Genomic DNA, 17,849 nt, shown 5'->3' with positions numbered 1-17,849 from the left:
TTACATCCATAAACAGATTACACTGTACACTGTATTAGTCTCTCTAGGCTAAGTTGCCATTATATATGGTGTTCAAAGGTGAAGTTTTATTCTGGATGGGGAAATCAATTTCAAATGAAGTAAGAGATTCCCTTCCTAGCTTGCTCCTTCTCTTTTCGTGAGGCAGACTGTGCTCTTCTGGATGATCCTGCTTCTTTATTTAAGTATCAATGGGAGGTTTTCTCCAGCAATAGCTCGTTCAATCTCAACACTGGGAAGAATTGAAATGCCTTCAGTAGGTACACCCACAGGTATCCTGTGAGGAAAGGGAGACCAGATGAGTGCCTTCTATCCTAGCTGCACTAAGGATTTGCTGGCACTTAGCAGACCTCCACCCCTGCATTCCCATTCCACTCAATGGTCGTGTGGTAGTTCCACTGAACTTGAACTGAGGGAAAAGGAAGCAAGCTTTTGGTTTAAAAATGCTGGGTTGTAATTTAGGGAACAGAAAGATACAGCTAAAATGAAACCACATAAAATGCTTGTCTATCTACTGTCTTTTGTACTGTCAGGTGCTGGGGAAAGTCTGCTGGAGAATCATACCTCTGTTGGTAGAAACTGCTGTTGCTCAGCCCTTTGTTTATTATTTTCCATTAATTACCCCATGATTAAAACTGTGGATTCCTCCCATGCATTGCATAACTTTTGCTCTGAGAGCACTTTTCTCACTGACCTCAGCTAAGTGTCTAGGGAGAACCCTTCTGCCTCCCTGGCCTGTGTGGCGAGAGTTCAATCTCTTCTCGCAGTTACCTTGGAGAGGAGAGGCAGGCAGAGGGAGAGAAAGAGGAGAGAGAATGTGCTGTGCTGAGCTGCTACTGGACACCTGCTACTGCTAGAAGTGTTCAGTACCTCTCCAACCTCTTAGCACTTGAGATGATCCACTGCTTTGGAGCAGGCCAGGATCCCACTGCAAGGCACTTGGGATAATGCCAAACCCCTGGCCAACACTGTGCGAGATTTGGTGGCACAGCTACTAAGAGCAAAGCTAGAGAGGTGTTTGCTTGCTCAGAGTACAAGGTCAAGCTTTGGTAGCTTCAGAGTTCAACTGCTGGTATATAATCTGTACCTACAGACTATACCTTCCTAGTTTCTGCTGGCTCTGGTTAGCTCTCACTGGAACACCCCTCAGAAAGGCACAGCGAAGGGATAGAGGTTGTCAGATTAAAGGAAAGGGGAAGAGGGGCTGTGGATTGTTACCCCTGTCTTCAGTGGAGAAAGAATACTGTTTTTGCACTTCTGTGCTAAATCAAACACTGATTTTTTCACTCCTGACATTAATACATTAGGTGTGGAACTCACAATGCTGACCTGAAAAGCTCCTTTCAGGAATGCATTACTCTTCACTTGGGAAGAGCAAGACAATAAACAAATAAGAGTCTTCACTTTACACTGCAGGTCTACTATCTCCTCATCTTTTGTCTCACACCGAATGCCAAGATTTATGGAAAAAAAATCCAAAAGAGAGAGGAAACCAAAGCACAGCCTTTTTCTCTAGAGAAGAAAGAGATCTATCCTTGAAACCTCACATCGGAAATTCCCCAGCTTCTCCTGGCTGGGACTGTGAGTCTGAGGGAAGGGCCCGATGTCAGTGAGCAGTCAGCTACTGTTTAGAATACAGCATTGATTAGGGAACACAAGAAGAAAAGCATTGAAAAAGTTTGGATTTACAAGAAAAATCCTATGCTTGGGCAACAATCCCTGTTGAGATTTCCACACAGAGGAACTGGTTCTCACTTTTGACATTATGTGGTGGCATGCATGACAGGAATCACCGAGTTCATTCCCTGCTGGGACACTATCCTTGTCATTAGAGACTGTCCTTGTAACTAACACCTTAATTTGCAGTTTCAGGTGGGAGACTGGTAACACCTGCACTATGGGGATGAAGAGACTGGCTTATTTTTACAGGAAGTCTCTGAAGGTTGTGCAGGGAGAGGCAACTCAAGACAGCAACTTTTCCTGCACTTGCACCTGTTCTGCAGGTAAAGAAAAGACCCTTCCTTCACACCTGACAGCCCAATACTATCTCTAGGCTCATTAAAGAAACAAAAAGAGGGATGCAAGCCCTGTAAAGATCTTTCTGCTCTTCAAGGTATGGTGATTTTAGGGGATTCCAACATGTTTTAAAACCAGACACATCCTAGGGACTGCATATAGAGGGACTGCAGCTCTAATTGCCTCAGGATGGTCTAAGACATACAGAATCACTGCCTCCTGCCTGGGATCTTTCTCTACCTCCCTACACTCACATGGGTTTATGGAAGCAGCTGTATCCTGACAGGCCCTCTGATGAGAAGGAGTGAAAGATTATGCTGAGAGATGAGGAAGCAGGCTTAGTCCATGCCTTCAGAACGCTGGTGAGAGGCACAGAGAGACGAGGGAAGAAGGATCTAGTTGCTCAACATGCCAAAAAGGCCATGTCTTCAAGTCAGTCAGCTCTCCTCCCAAGGGGGGCTTGTGTTCAGCTCTCCTGCTTCTCTGTGGCAAATCATTACTGTGAAAAGCCAGGCCAGGTGTTGAGAGAAAACCAGGGATGGCAGTGGTGGCTGACCACTGTGTTCAGTAAAAACAAAAACTGGGGGACCGAAAAGTACCAAGATAATCCCTCACCACTGCCAGGCAGAGCAAACATCATCACAGGGAGGGCAACCAGTTGTGAGAGACATGTCAGTCTGCCAGGCTCTCAGCTAAACCTCAGGGAGCTGCTTGGAACCCCACAAATACACACAGCAACTACAGTGTTCAGTACTCAAATACAAACCCTCTCTCACAGATAGAGACATTTCCTGCACAGCACCTAGGAGGAGGTACTACGAGATTCTGATATTAAAGTGAGAGATAGTCTGTAAGTGCTGTCCCACACTTGAACTTGAGCTGGACATTAAGGCTACAGTGAGAGAAGGCAATGAAATCTCTGATGACGACCCCAGTCTTTAGGCTCTTGTCTCATCAAAAGGAAGACCTGCCCCATAGCTTCTCATGGAGCTTATTCAGGGAGCAGATGTTACTGCTTTTCTGTCTATCTCTCCTTCCTCAAACTCCCCTCAAAGGTGTCTACAAAGATATTGTCTTCTTCAAGTTACGTGGATAGAAACGTCAAACCTTGATTACAGCCATGAATCTGCTCATGAACTCTGCTGGCTGCAATGCCACAGAGCTGCCTTAAAGCTCTCTTAAAAATGTAAGGCATTCCAGTCATTTTAATTACTGTGCATTGCATAAGCCAGAAACGAGTTCATACAAAGGAACAACAGAAAAGTGATTTTCAATTGCTCTCACTTTCTTCTGTATTTAGTGCAGCCTCCAAAGTTCTGAGAACACCAGCTCTTATTACCATTTGAAGCATTTCATCTATTTGAAATCTCTTTGTTCAGTCACTTAAAGCTATTGATGCAGTTTAGAAGGGTTTAAAAAAGAAAATCAAAACTTTCATGTGGAAATGGCTACAGCAGCAGGAAAGCAAAACAAGAGAAATGGAAAGACTTGCTATAAACAAAAATGAGAGAAAATTAGTTGCTTGGAATGAGGCATAGGCAGGTAGAACCAAGCAAATCACGTCATGTCCTTCCCTCCCGGATTCTGTCAGACCATCTAATCACAGCCTCCTGGCTTGAACCCTGCATGGTACTGAGCCCTTTGGCCCTGGTCCAGAAATGCACTTAAGCTTATATTTAACTTTGTGTATGTAAATGGTTCTGTTGACTTCAGCAGAGCATCTTGTGTGCTTAAAGTTGAACATGTGCCTTAGTGTTTCGCTGGATTTGGGCCAAAGAGCACGGTCATGTGCAGGAAACATTTTCAGCTTGATAAGGCTGTTAAAAGATATTTCCTGGTTACTCTTCTGCAGCTGATGCCACATCACAGCCTGACTGGAGGATCCCCACACTACTGAGAGGGTGATTTCATATTCCACAACCCTTTATAATGTAATATTCCTGGAAATACATGGTGCCTACAGTCTGCTCCCAGGCTGAGTGCTCTCAGTGGGCACAATCTCTAAAGGATCCTTGAAGACTGAACACAGTACAGAACCGTTAGAGCTGATGAAAATTTAATGGTGTACCTCCAATGAAAAGCTTGGGAATGGGATGGAGTGTTACCTATGTCTGGCTTGCAGACAGGAAGGTGACATAATTCCTTTGCAACCTCAGAGAAAGAGATCAAATGAATTTTTTTTGGTATGTATTTATAGAATCAAAGACATTTTTGAAGAAGGAGTCTTCTCATTTTAAATAGCACATAAAGTTCACTGATACAATGGTAGAATTAATAGGAGTTTTTTCAACTTGTTTCACACATATAAATCATAGCAAATACAAACATTTTAAACAAAAAGTCTTCTTGGAGGGCAGTGTTAGAAAAGAAACATTTTACTGAAAAAGAAGTAGGTAATCAACAAATATGAGAACCTTTTTTTGTTGCGATGCATGACCATTCTCTACTGTCCTACAAGATGGCAGGGGTGTGCTCTGAAAAGGACATCAGATAGTTCTGAAAACACCTACCCTTCCCCTCATGCTGCACAAAAGCAGAAAAACCATGAGACCTCCTAGAGGGCACGATGCTGAGCTGATGTAAAAGATATGAAGATCATCAACTTCAAGAAAAGTTTTTGGGATAAGAGGATGCTTTTGAGCAGCTGGTCAGATGGACAATTTAGAATGCTAATGGCAAGAATCCATGCTCATGAATCAAGTCAATTTGCTGTCAAAAAATTAAAATAGAGAAGGGCCCTTACTTCAAAAACTTTTAAAGTATATATGTTGTTAAGGAGGTGGCAGGGCTGTTGAACTACAGGTTGAACTCCTGATTTCATTCATGCCAACTTCAGTTTAAGCCAGCTAAGATCTGGTGAGGAACTGGAGTGTTAGCTAGAGTGACAACCACTACACGTGACATTTGTAAGGGTATTTTTCTCTGGCGGTAGTGGGCTTGCTCTCTCTCTTTCTCTCAACCCTCCTGGCATTTCGTGGCTCTTTTTTTTTTTTTTTTTTTTTTTTTTTTTTTTTTTTTTTTTTTGTCCCAGCAGTTGCTGTAGTGTGATGAAGCCCTCCTGTACTGAAGCAGCCGGCATCTCATGAAATGGGATCAGAAGGGAGGTGAACATGCCTTTAGTTCGTACCTCTGTCTCTCGTCTCTGGTTCCAGGATGGTCTTGTGGAAGGAAAATGATTATGTTAACATGCACCTGATATAAACTGAGTATCTGTGAAAGCAGAAGGTAATTCTCCTTCCTGAAATTTAAATGGACACACAGATTAATATGTTTCCTTTTCCAAAGATCGGTTCTTTAGGCATTGCGGAGGCCGGAACCATCTCTTGCAGTGCACTGCCCCCTAGCACTGCCGCGCACATTCCTGCAGGACGGAGGGGAGAGGCACCCTGTGCTCAGTCAACGACACCTGCGGGACATGGCTTTCCCTGGGAATTTTCACACCAACTATTGACCCAGCCCAGCCATGCTTGGCTTGCGGGATCCGACAGGATCACAGCATGAAGCTGTGTGGCTGCTCGGTTCGGCAGAGAGATCCTGAATTGCGTTCAGCGATGTGTTCTTGACGGAAGACTGGGATAACATACATTTCTTTATTTGGTGACATTAACCAAATGTGAACTTGAATTTTCTCATATGAAGATCAAAGTCTCTACCTTCTCCTTCTTTCAATGCTACCTTCTTTACGGCCATATAAGGCTTAAAGTTTTATCTGAGCAAAGAAGCGGAATGATAGTTTTTGTTTGATTTTTTTTTTTTCTCATTGTAGTTTTTCCCATGCAGACAGGGCATAGAAGAAGAATTCAGAGAGAATTCTCCTTTCAGTTCCTTCATTGACTTTCTCTGTTACTCTGACACCATTATCAATATTTTTTCTTATAAATAACACTCAGAATCCTTGGCTGGCTTTTTCAGAGTTCACTTTGCTGGTAGGTCTTAAAGGGGAGAGGCTAATATTGCATATCTAATGGATATTATGAGAGGATAACATAGAATATCTCTATTTACAGATGATAAAATGAGTGTACAAGCAGATTAAACTATCTAACAGAGTCCTCAAGCAGGCCAGTGGCCAGATTGAACTTTCCTGAGTATGATTTACCTGTACTTTACAAAAATAACACACTGGTTTCTCTGTGTGAAGTGTAGTCTTCCAGAGGCAAATAAATACTGTTCTTATTGTACCGTATCCAGTCCTGGTTGAAAAAACTGGATCCCTGCTACTGTAGAGAAATTATCTATTTGAAAAAGAATATCTAAGTTTAAAAAAAGCAGGTGAATCATCTAAGCCCTGACCAAACACAGGTACTACTACTCCAGGCAATGATAATACAAGCACTAAAAAAATTTCTAGATCATGTCCTAAACAGTGGTATAGAAGATAGTGGAAAGCCTTGCCATACTGACAGCCTGCACCCCATCCCTTCCCAAAGAGGTGTGCCCAGACTTGGATCAAGCCATGTCACTCCTTTTCATCTGAGTGCTTCTCTGGATTATATCCGAAAAGTGAGCTAGTTCCTGCAATCAGCACAAACTTGGCATCATTTTAACTAGCATGGTCAGCCTCACTGTAAACAAGCTACTTCTATACCTTGGAGGGCCCCGTGGAACTTCAGTAATTTCTAGGCCCCTTCCTCTCCCATTTCAGAAATTGAGAAGGTGACTAAAGAGTTTGTTTTTCCGTCTCCTCTGAATGTGTCCTGCATCTGTGTATCATAGACACTCAGCATTTACACAGCACCCAACAGCTTAAAAGCTTATTACAAAGCATTTAGCTTGTTAGTCCTCGGAACACGCAGGAAAGCTGTTATTATAGGAATGAAGAAACATACTCAAGGGAGTTACTTGGCCAGAGAGCGAAGGGAGGTGGTGCAGGAGCTGTGATTATAATCTAGTTGTGTGTGGGCCAAGCTCTCCCTTATTTACACCAGTGTCAGGTTCTGGCAGAATTCCACTTCTCTCAGATATTGATCTGAGATGTTGATAGGCCAGGTGTATCATGATGTTAGTGGATATCAAACTTTTTACATCAACAAAGGAAAAATAAGAGTGTCAGACACACCTCATTTTTCTTCTGTGTTACTCTGCTGAGGTCGGTGGAGTTGTTCCTTGTTTACACCCAGTAAAACTGAAATGACAGTCCATCCAATCCAATGGATCCAGCTTCACTTGTACCTTGAACACAGAGTCCATGTACCTAAAGTATTTTTTGCGCAGGGTTTCTTGTATTGCAGTTTGGGCCCAATGCTTCAGACTCTGACGTGTCTAAAAGGAATGACCTATTTAATACCCCCCTCTCATACATACTTATATAACCCATTAGTGCCCCAGCACGGTTTGATTTTTTCAGTGTGTTCTATAATGCGCGCTCCTGAGCAGCTCCCATCACTGTTGTCCCATGACACAGAGATCTGAAGCACAGTGAGGCAAAGCTGCCACACAGGTTGTCTGTGTCACAGCGAGGATGGGAACTTGTGTTTTCCACTGCTGGCATTGCAACCTTGATCCCTGACAACACCCATCTTGAAGCTCTTGCCTACTGATGCTCCAAATAAAAGCCTGGGCTTCCATAAGACAGGAGATTTTAATTTTATATGGACAGTGTGATTAAAGAAAAGGTGTAGGCAGCCTGTGCTTCACCCAGATGGAGCAGAATTGTAAATCTAAAGACTTAGCTGACTATATAGAAATTTAGGACAGCTGGTCCCTGGCCTTTAATACCAGCATAATTTATAACTAGACGCTCTTAAGTCTTGTAAACCCCGTGGAAAGTACTCTGACATTATATACACTGGTTTGATACTGTGATTAATCACCCCTCAGTCCCCTTTGGAGGATAATAAGGCTGTCCATATCATGCAGCTGGCAATCTCCTTCCTTACAGTCCCAGCTCTTCTATAACATTTACATTTCTACAGCTGACAGAAATTTATGGCTCTGAAAGGGGATAAAGGAAAACAAAACAAACAGGACGTTTCTCTAAATGCCACTAAAGCTGCTCTGCTAAAATATACTTTGAGATTAAATGTTGGGGGTGCCCGGGTAGATACAACACTGCTTTTTCCAGCTTGGTTTTAGCAGTTTATGACCCATTTCTGACTGAAAGGCCAGAGAAAGGGAATTGCTGGGCAGTGGAGAAGGAACATCCGAGCAGGATTAAAAACATTCAGGGCAAAATCCGGGTTTACAGTTCAAATAGGTCTTGTCCTTCTTTCCCCCCATCCTTTCCACTGCCTGTTGGAAGAGGAAAAGAAGCAGCACACCGCACTCGCGCGGTATCTGACGGCTGTCTGAAAGCTCTTTGGAACAGCCCGAATAGCGTGCCATGCCTCCAGCTCAAAGTCAGTTTGCAGAGAGCCCATACGGATTGAAGGGAAACAGCGCGAGCTCTCCAAGCGAACCGCAAGCCCGGCGCACGTTTTCCAGGTGCCCTGAGGAGCGGCGCGGAACGGCGCGGGGCGGCCCGGGGGAGGCTGTGGCGAGCCCGGGCGGACGCCGGCCGGCAGGAGGGGTGTGCAGCGGTGCGGTGCGGAGCGGAGCGAGGCCCCCCCGCCCCGCGGTACCGGCCCCAGCCCAGCCCAGCCCAGCCCAGCCCAGCCCGGCCCGGCCCGGCCCGGCCCGGCCCGACCCCGCGGTACCGGTACCGGCCCCGGGGCCACGCCCCCGTCCGCCCGCCGCGCGCCCGCTCTATTCCCTATAAGGCGCGGCGGGCGCGGCCCCGCCCCGCGCTCGCGCCGATGAGGTAATGCGGCGCTGCCATTGGCCGCCCGCGGCGGCGCCTCCGGAGCGCGAGCGGCGCGAGCCGGGTATAACTCCGCGCGCCGGTCCCGCTCCGTCCGCAGCGCGCCGTGCCTCAGCTCCCCTCAGCTCCCCTCAGCTCCGCACCGCACCGCACCGCACCCGCACCGTCCTGCCCAGCGAGCCGGCCGGAGAGACGGGGGCAGGACAGGCAGCCGCCGTGCACGGGCTGTTAGGGAGCAAGAATAAAGTCGGGCGAACACTTCAGCGGCCGCCTCCTGCTCCGCAGAAGTGAGGAGGCACCTCGGGGGCAACATGACGGCGTGGCTGAGCTTCCTCGTCGTGTTCCTGTGCGGCTGGAGCCTGCGGGACTTGGTGGTGGAGGCTTGCACTTGCGTCCCCATCCATCCGCAGGACGCTTTCTGCAACTCCGATATCGGTAAGTGCCGCCGCCCCGTAGCCGCCCTGGCCGGGAGAGCCTGGGGGAGCCGGCGAGCTGCCGGGGCCGCGAGGGGTGCGGGCAGCAGCGCGGCTGTCACCGCGAGGCAGCCGCCAGGCGCGCAGGGAGGCGGAGGTGCGGCGGGCGGGTCACACCGGAGAGCCGTGACCCGACTTTCCAGGAGCGGGTTTGGCTCCGTCGCTGCCTCAGACGCCTGGGCTGGTTAGAGGAGAGGCGTGGGGTGGCGGACCCCTGGCCGGCCCTCCCTGGCCCCGTCCCGCGGCGGCAGCCGCCTCTCCCACAAGTACTTTAAAGAAATCAGTAATTGTTAGAGTGGCATGTTTCCTACAGCAGGGCGGAAACACAACTGGAGGTGTGGGCTGCCAAAATTTCCTCGTCAACTTGGTGACAAGATGTAGGAGGTAGGATTAGGATGGGTTCTCCCAAGCCAAAAAACAGCCCGTGGCGGCTGGTGGTAGGTGCGCCTCGACCAGGCTTGTGGTGCTGTGCTTGTAATGCTGGGAAGGGCTGGAGAAGCAGGTACCAAGTGTCTCCAGGCTTTCTGCACGCTGAGCTGTGGTCTTTGCAGCTGTGTGTGGGAGGGTTTCTTCTGGGAAAGTTGAAACCTGCACGCTTTTGGGAAAGTTGAAACGCTTTCATTGGATCCTAATAGGTTTTCCACTATGGGTTTCAGCATCCCTAGGGTTTTTTTTGTTACACTAACTTTAGGTAGGGGACAAGGACAGCACCAAAAATCTCTGAGGAGGAGGAGGCAATAGAGACTCTGTTCCCAAGTTTTGGCTTGCTTGTGGCTAAGAGTGGGTAGCAAAATATGGTTATTGCTTGGTAGCTCTTTGGTGGCAAAGTACATGAAATCAGTTAGTGGCGTCCTTTGAGCTACTACTGGACACATGTCCTTGTAATGGTAAATGCAGGTTGTCACTTCAGCAGTGGTGAGAGGACGGCACAAGTCCGAGAAATCTCCTGCCTTCTCTGTAGGTTGCCTTAATAGCACAGCATAAAAGCCAAGGACTTAGCACTGCTGGTACCCACATGGTACTGACTCGGAATAGAGTCTGCAAATAAATCCTGACAACTGCTATGGAAGTCAAATAGAAGGTAAATTTTCACTGCAGCAGAACACCCATTGCTATGAATGCTGCCAGTAGCCTTTTCAAGTTAGCCAAGGTTAGTGGCAAAAGATCTACTTCTTGCCTTCAGTTCTTCTACAGAAATTGCAGTTGTGCCTGGTTATTTGTGTTTAGTTTATACAGTGTATCTATTCCTGAATGCCAAAAAAACCATTACATGTTAAAAGTTGTGGAAAGGTTACAGTTTGCTTCAGTGATGATAGCCTGGAAAATATTTATAAAATACTGGGAACTTCTTCCAGGAAATGAAATTGTTCAAACTTCTGTTGCCATTTTCATAATTTGGATCAACAAGTGTGCCACTTAAGTGACAGCTGCCAGGGAGATTGTCCTTTCTGTGAAAGTGAGACTGGGAAACAGTTTCACCACAGCAAAAGCTGATGGCAGCATGTGGCCTTCATTAACTGTATTTTGGGAGAAGGACTGCTTTCTTGCTCTGGTTAGGTCATGCTATAATAGATGAGGGGTAGTTTTAGTTAAAAAAAATGGTATTAAATACATTTTTTACTAGACGTGTAAGTGACTAGGAGCAAACTATGATGTTTCATAAAACGGGGCTTGTAAACTTTAGGTCACAAAGTTTTTCTGTTTTCTACTCTGATTTCTGGTTAAGTTCAAAGTCTTCCCTTCATCTTTCCTTTCTCTCTTCTGAGCTCTTCGTTATCTCTCAAGCCTTGGCTTGCTCTGAGACAAAGCAGTTCAAAAAGTTGATGTCTCTGGGGCTGTCATGCCTTCAGACATCACAGCAATGCAAAGGAAGAACAGCTTGAGGGGAAAGAGCAACCCATTCAATGACTTGAATGCAAGTTTGGTTAAAACGACAAGTTTCTGATGGGTTGAAGCAAGAGCAAATCCTTATATTTTCTAGAACTGTCTGGAAAATGTGGTATTTCTATAGGTGGAATTTAGTAAATGCTGTCACGTTCTTCATATGTGGAAAGGACAAAAAGTTCACTAAAGCTTTCTGGCTCTGGAGGAGTTAATCATTTCCATGGAAACTGATGGCAGTGTACTAGTGCAGTGTTTAGACAGACTAAACTACATGCTGGGTTATAAAACACATTGTGGAAGAAAGGGACTTGGCAGCAAGTTTTTATCGCTCTTGAAACTTCTGACAAAATACCAGCTCTAAAGGGAGGAGTCAGTGCAGTAAGGGCTGGAGCAAAAGAGGCTTTTAAAATAGCTCCTAAAACAATGTAAGAAATTAACTAGCTAGGTGGCAGCCTAGGAGAGGCTTTTTATCCTCAGAAGCACTGCATTTTGAAGGAGAAAACTTTTAATTGAGGACTGTAATGTGAACTTCTGCTGTTGCTTCCTGCTTAACCAGTGAAGCCCTACTCTCCAGTTTATTCTCTTCTCCTTTAATCTGATCTCACTGGACATTTAATTTTTCCTTTTCCAGTGGTTCAGTTCTGATACAGCCTCCCAACCCTGCAGTCACTAGGTTTTAATGTTTACAGAAACAGATGGTCAAATAAACCCATTAGAAGGGGTAGGGCTTCAATATGTACATCCTTTGAAAGTGAAGGTTGTGGTCTTTGAAGGAATCTTGACCTTCATAAATGATGTATATATACATTTTTAATTTAAAGAAGGAGGGAGGGGAGGAAAAAAAGAGGTTCTACTGCTAGACAGGTCACAAGGGATCTTTTCACTCAGCCTGACTGTTCCATCATGATGAATGGAGCAAAAGTGAAGAGGTGTGTCTTATCTGGCCCTATGGAGTCAAACAATAATTAAATTGCTGTTTTAACTCTTGGTTTTCTTTCTTTTAATGGGATCAGTAAGTGCCAGAAGAGGCAGTTCCATAATTGGACAAACAGTGACTGCTATGGTTTGCCATCTGAACTTTGCTTCCTCCCCTCCCGCCCTCTGCCTATGAACCCTTCCAGATGTGAATATTTTTCTTTTGTTTGAATTAGGAGGTCTTTTGAAAGAACAGACACCAGGCATGCTTTGGTCTTTTGTGACAAAGCTGTGACATTTCCAGCTGGACATAGCTGACATGAAAGGGACTTGTTTGTCTTTTTTTTTTTTTTTTTTTTTTTTTTTTTTTTTTTTTCACGAACAGCAGGAATTTTTGAGCTTGGCTGCTAAATGTTGAATTCACAGGTTTGGAAAACACCTCCTGTTTGGCCCCCTCTGCCCCACATCTCCTTTCAAAAGGGAGAAAATATATGAAATTGCAGACTGCATTTTGACAAACCAGTCTGCAAGTGAAAAAGTACTTTATTCACTCCACAGCTCTCTTCTATCTTGTGCATATACTTTAGAGAAGAGCTATGGCACTATTAGATGTCTCTTACCAAAGTTCAAAGGAGCTTAATTCCTTTGTATGGTGTGTGTTGGGGGAAGAAATACCTGTATCAGCAAGGATGCCAGTGGTTAGTGCTCCTCTCTGTTCTAGGTAACCTCACTCTTGGTGAGATGGAGATGGCAAGCCCTGGGGAGGTGAAGTTAAGTTCTTAAGGGTCCCCTGGTGCTGTGAAAGCCAATCTTTTTTACATCCTCCTATACCAATAGCACTGCAGTGGTTCCCATCCTTTGAACTGAGAATGTGAGAGAAGAGCAAGAAGGAAATGAGTGAATTTGTTTGACCTGAAGTCTAAGCACCTAACTGAAAACCTGGCCTTTCACTGGTTTCCCTGAGTTGTTCATTCCACCTTCTCACTAATAAGCTAAAAGAGCTGTGCAGAACACTTGATTGTACGTGAAATTTTGAACACTTGATTGTACATGAAATTTTGAACATGCTTTTTTTGTTGTTGTTGTTGTGTAGTGATATCAAATATCCTGTCTTAGCCTCTAAAACAGACAGGTAACGTCTGCCAGACTGATTTAAAAGTTACAATAACTCAACTCCAATTAATTAGACCAATCTTTAGAGTCGAGATGAATTTAAAACTATTTTTTTTTGTTACATGTTGTGGTAATGGTTGCAAAAGTGTATCTATTTTGGAATCAGACTTTTGTCAAGGAAGTAATAATGTGATTTTATTTTTAGACCGTACTTCCCTTGGAGGCATTTTAGAAGGAGGAAATCTGAGAAGCATCATGTAAAGCTTCAAAAAAGGGGGAAAAAAAAAGTACTGCAAATTTCATTTTACATGTGAAGAAATGGAAGAGATTTGTTTAACTTCTATGGCATTCCAATGTCCATGGTAAAAACTTTGTTGGAAGAGGGTGTTCCTTGTGACTGGTCATGTCTCCTGACAGAAAGATGGCCACTCATAGCTGAATTGTCCTATTTAGTAGAAGTGGAAATAGAAGTTACTTCGTTGTTGGTGGTGGTTTTTTATTTGTTTGTTTCTCTGTGTGTGGGGGGGTTATTTGCAATTTTAGTCCTTATAAGAGTAGTGGGATCTGGAGTTAGTCACTTCTCCAAATGTATCTATTAAAAAATAAAAGTGGTGGAAATTACTGTTTGGAAGATGTAAGGCAGAAGGTTATTTCTTTCTATTATTGCATATGCTTACTCCAGATTTCCTGCAGGAATTATCCCCAGCAAGGCCTCTGAGCCAGCAGAGAGACAGATGTTCCAACCTTAAGCCTTGGAGCTCCTGCTTTATGCAGACATTTCTTTCCTTCTTATTTTCGCTGATTTCCCGTATGTTCTTTAGAACTCTCCACCTGCCAATTGCTCCTCTGATGTTTCTGGAAAGAAGTGGGCTGGTGGGAACCTAGTTATAGACAGCCATACATAGTACTAATGTTTTTCATCTGGGTTCAGGGAGGCTCTGCCTTATTCATGTCTGTTTTTCAGGACGAACAGATTTGATTGTTTGACCATAGGAGAAGTGACACAAGGTGACAAATTAATTCAGCTCTATCAGTGGACTTCACTTTTCCCAAGACAATAATACAGTTAGTCCTGCACTTTCAGACTTTCTTGGATATGGAAACTGCATTGCATCTGAGATGGATCTCTGTACTCAAGGGCAATCCCAGTCAGGGTGGCTGGGGCCAAGCCTTTTTAGTAGCAGTCACTCTTGACTCACCTTGCCTTATGTTGGATGTTAGAATTACTAAGATGGAAACCTAGTTTTATCATGTAACAATGTTGTCTAAGGTCAACTTCTTTTTCCTCACAGCTCCAATACCATGTGGTGCTCTTAGGTAGTCCAACCAAGCCGGCATCACTGAAGGAAGGAGCTTATTTGGTCTCACTAGGAGGTCTTGGAATTAAAGCAAAGTTCCGCCAGATACTCTCTGGGAGTTTGTAACAGCTGGTAAACCTGAGAGGACAGCTTGGTTTAAGTCAACAGGCAAGACCAGGCATGCTGTGTTTGCCAGCTCTGAACCAGGCTAAGCTAAGGAATTTATTTTCAATCCTCATAATGTCAGCAGGGCCTGTGCTTGAGTTTCCCTCAAGTTGAGGTGTTTTTTTTTTTTTTTTTTTTTTTTTTTTTTTTTTTTTTTTTTTTTTTTTTTTTTTTTTTTTCCCAAGATGAAGAGGCTCTTGCTCTAATGTGCTGCTTATTGCCATAGACTTTCTGGGTATATGATTCTGTATTTCACATGATAATATAAATTGCAAGCAAATTATACTGGTAAAATAATAGTAGTGTAGAAGATGGGAGGAAAATTATGCCTTCAAGCACCAATTAGTTAAGTAAATGCAGAGTTCATTAAAGGCCTACTGTAGCTCATCTAAACCTCTGAAGCACATCCACATGTGACACTTGAAATTTTACTGGCAGAACTTTATTGGACTCTTACTACTCTTTAAGCTAACTATCCCTTACATAGACTTCTCTGAGACAAGGCTGATTAGAGCAGCTGACTACATTTGAAACTATCCAAGACTGTTTCAGCTTTTCCACTGTGGCACTGAATGCTCTTTGCAATTGCTGAGCTGAAGGTCAACCTACTTGGTAACCCTCTGTGTAAAACCACTCAGGGCTAATGGGAGGGATGCACACTGCTGGGTCTTTATCTTGTCTCTGTCCACCAGTGACACTCTTATCGGTGTTATTTGCCCACAGTGGAATAGGGTCTTATTTAAAACTAGGCCAAACTGGGTCTACTTTGGAATAACTTGAGAAAAGAATGTTAACCACTGTGAATTTCAAATTTCTGCTATTTGAAAGTGTTAGGCTGGTGCTGGACCTCAGGTAAATGAGACCAAGGTGGGTTAAATGGTTTTGCACCCTCCAATACAAGATCTAAAATCTCTCCTAGTAATGAATATGGAGAGGAAATATTGAATCTGCCTTGTAAGCCTCATGCTCTGTGTAAGGCAGGTGCATTGCCATTTGTCTCACCAATATTTCACTGCCTTATATCGGAATTTGATTTGACTTGATCACTTCAGGTTTCTAAGAGGAATGTTACAAACACTAGAGAGCTTAAAAGCTATTGTCAAAAACAAAGTTAACATTGTACTGTTATGTGAAGTAGTTCTTTTGAGTGACCAGAGTGAAGACATAGTGCATTAACTGACAGTGTCTAATAGCATAAAAATGCAAGTAATTTCACATAACTCTGATTAGTTTATTTACTCAAAACTTCTGCCAGCTAGAAAAGATAGTGGGAGTCTTCTGGAAACAAGACAGAAGTCTCTTGAGTGGCACAGTACTAAAATTAATGTTGACCATGAATAGTCCAAATTCCTGCTAGTGTTTATATAAGACCTTTCTAAAGGGCAATTTGAGCCCTTAGAAACAGTATACAGACAATAAAACTCTAGTTAAATAGCAGAGAGGTGCATATACAAAAAATTATATCAAGCCTCATAAAAATCACTATGGTTTACTTGTGATGTAGAATCTCATTTTACTTTAGGAAGAAAGGAGGTGGTTTCGGGTGTCCCTCCTTGGACAGAAATGTGCCAAGAACCATCAGAGAGCAGTGCTTGGAGAGTAGAGAGGCCATTGTCAACTTAGGGATATGGTCTTGGGCTGTGCTAGTGGAGAGCTAGAGGCCTGTGTCAGTGGGCTCAGCTTTGAAAACTTCTGTCTTTATTACAGGCTGGGGAAGAGAATGGCCACAGAAATAGGCTCAGTGGGAGAACTGTAACAGGAGAAGGTATTTAGGAGCTGCAGGAGTGGCAAAGGTCTTCCAGAGACTATCTCAGAGTATGAGGAGGAGAGAAGGATTCCTGGAGAAGGTAGAGGTACAGTGTGGAAGGCCCAATGATGAACTGGTTGGTCAAGCCGGGAGGAGTCACTAGCTGTGACACATGGGAAGCCACCTGCCTGGAGCTGTGTGGGGCATGCCTAAGGTGGATCTTCTCCATCCAGGAAGGTGAGTGTGCATTTGGGCTTCAGGGAACACTTAAGTAGGAGAACCCCCATAAAACAATCTGGTTTTCTATTGATTGATCCCTAACAGCCTGCAGCATGGTAATTTCTGACTGGCAATCAAGGCTTAGGCTCTGAAAAAACCTGGCTGTGTGGACTTGCCATGGACAGAGCACATGCCCTTTACTCTATCTGGACTCCAGCCAAGCTGTTGCCTTCCTCCATTGAGATGAATGCAAAGTTCCTTCAGATAGCCATTCAAGAAATGCAGGTTGTATGGGTGTGTGTGCAAGACTTGGTTTTTTATTTTTGCCAGGTGAGTTGTAAGGAAAATACTGCTTAGCTGGAAAATGATTCACATTGAGCAGCAGGAGAAGCAAATGAAATGAAGCCATATATAACATGCTGTCTAAAGGTACTTTTGAGATACATGATGTAACGTGCCCCACTGCAGCCAGGAGATAAAAGGAGAGCGTGCAAATAGCAGAACCATCATTGTCCAACACACTGTTACTGATCCTGGGCAAAAATACACTAATAAAAAACCTTACAGTCTTCCTTAGCTATCCTATCTGTTTCTAAAGTGTCAGAGCTCTGCAATCCTGCTGGTTTGTAAGAATTTAGAACCAGTTTATTTGGGATGTTAAAAAAAGCATGTTAGAGGCCCCAAGGAGGGAAAAGATACCTTGTAGACTTTTCTTTTCTCTAATCCTGTATTTGAAAGGGGAAAAAACCAGCTTTCTGCTGGCCTGCATAATCACTGGTACTTCAGCAAAGCTGTTAGAAGTTGCACCAAATTTGCACAAAGCTTGAGCAGGTAGCAATGGCTACACCAGATGCAACAGCATGAAGGTAACACATTAGGGAGCACTTCTTGCTCCCTACCGATTCATTAAAAAAAAAAAAGTCACACAACAGTCTGTAGAAACAGGAGTACTTCTGTTTCACAAGGCTATATTCAAAATGATCCAAGCTCCTGCTGGCCTAGAATGAAGGACTTGAATTCTAACTCCCTCATGCTGCATTGTAATTACAGTATGGAGACTTCAACATCTGTTTCCTTTTCTCCATGTTTCCCTCAGTATTGGGTGTTACTGCAGTGAAGTCAGCAGGGAGGCCTGCTGGCATTATGTTAGTCTGTTAATTTTCTATAGAGGAGCACTGGAGCATTTGGTCAGACAACAAGTTCAATCTCTCATGCTCAGTGAATACACCAACAAGCAAAGATCATGCTCCTCTGATGTTTAA

The 17,849-nt window shown here is 44.1% G+C and overlaps 2 protein-coding genes across 2 annotated transcripts in view; one reads left to right on the top strand and one right to left on the bottom strand.

Annotated features, from left to right (window-relative positions):
- Positions 1 to 17,849, bottom strand: part of SYN3 (synapsin III) — a 195,984-nt gene that overhangs the window by 82,448 nt on the left and 95,687 nt on the right. The gene's annotated exons all lie outside the window — the stretch shown is intronic.
- The window catches only part of TIMP3 (TIMP metallopeptidase inhibitor 3), a 37,512-nt gene continuing 28,537 nt past the window's right edge, over positions 8,875 to 17,849 (top strand). Inside the window, exon 1 of the mRNA XM_040062906.2 lies at positions 8,875 to 9,208. Coding sequence (XP_039918840.1) covers positions 9,085 to 9,208 — 124 coding nt within the window. The 5' untranslated portion in view covers positions 8,875 to 9,084. The remainder of the gene's footprint in view (positions 9,209 to 17,849) is intronic.

The sequence above is a fragment of the Hirundo rustica genome, chromosome 4 (genome assembly GCF_015227805.2).
Source record: "Hirundo rustica isolate bHirRus1 chromosome 4, bHirRus1.pri.v3, whole genome shotgun sequence".
Classification (NCBI taxonomy): Eukaryota; Metazoa; Chordata; class Aves; order Passeriformes; family Hirundinidae; genus Hirundo; species Hirundo rustica.
The sequence above is the reverse complement of the archived record's forward strand: the minus strand, read 5'-3'. Positions and strand labels throughout refer to the sequence as shown.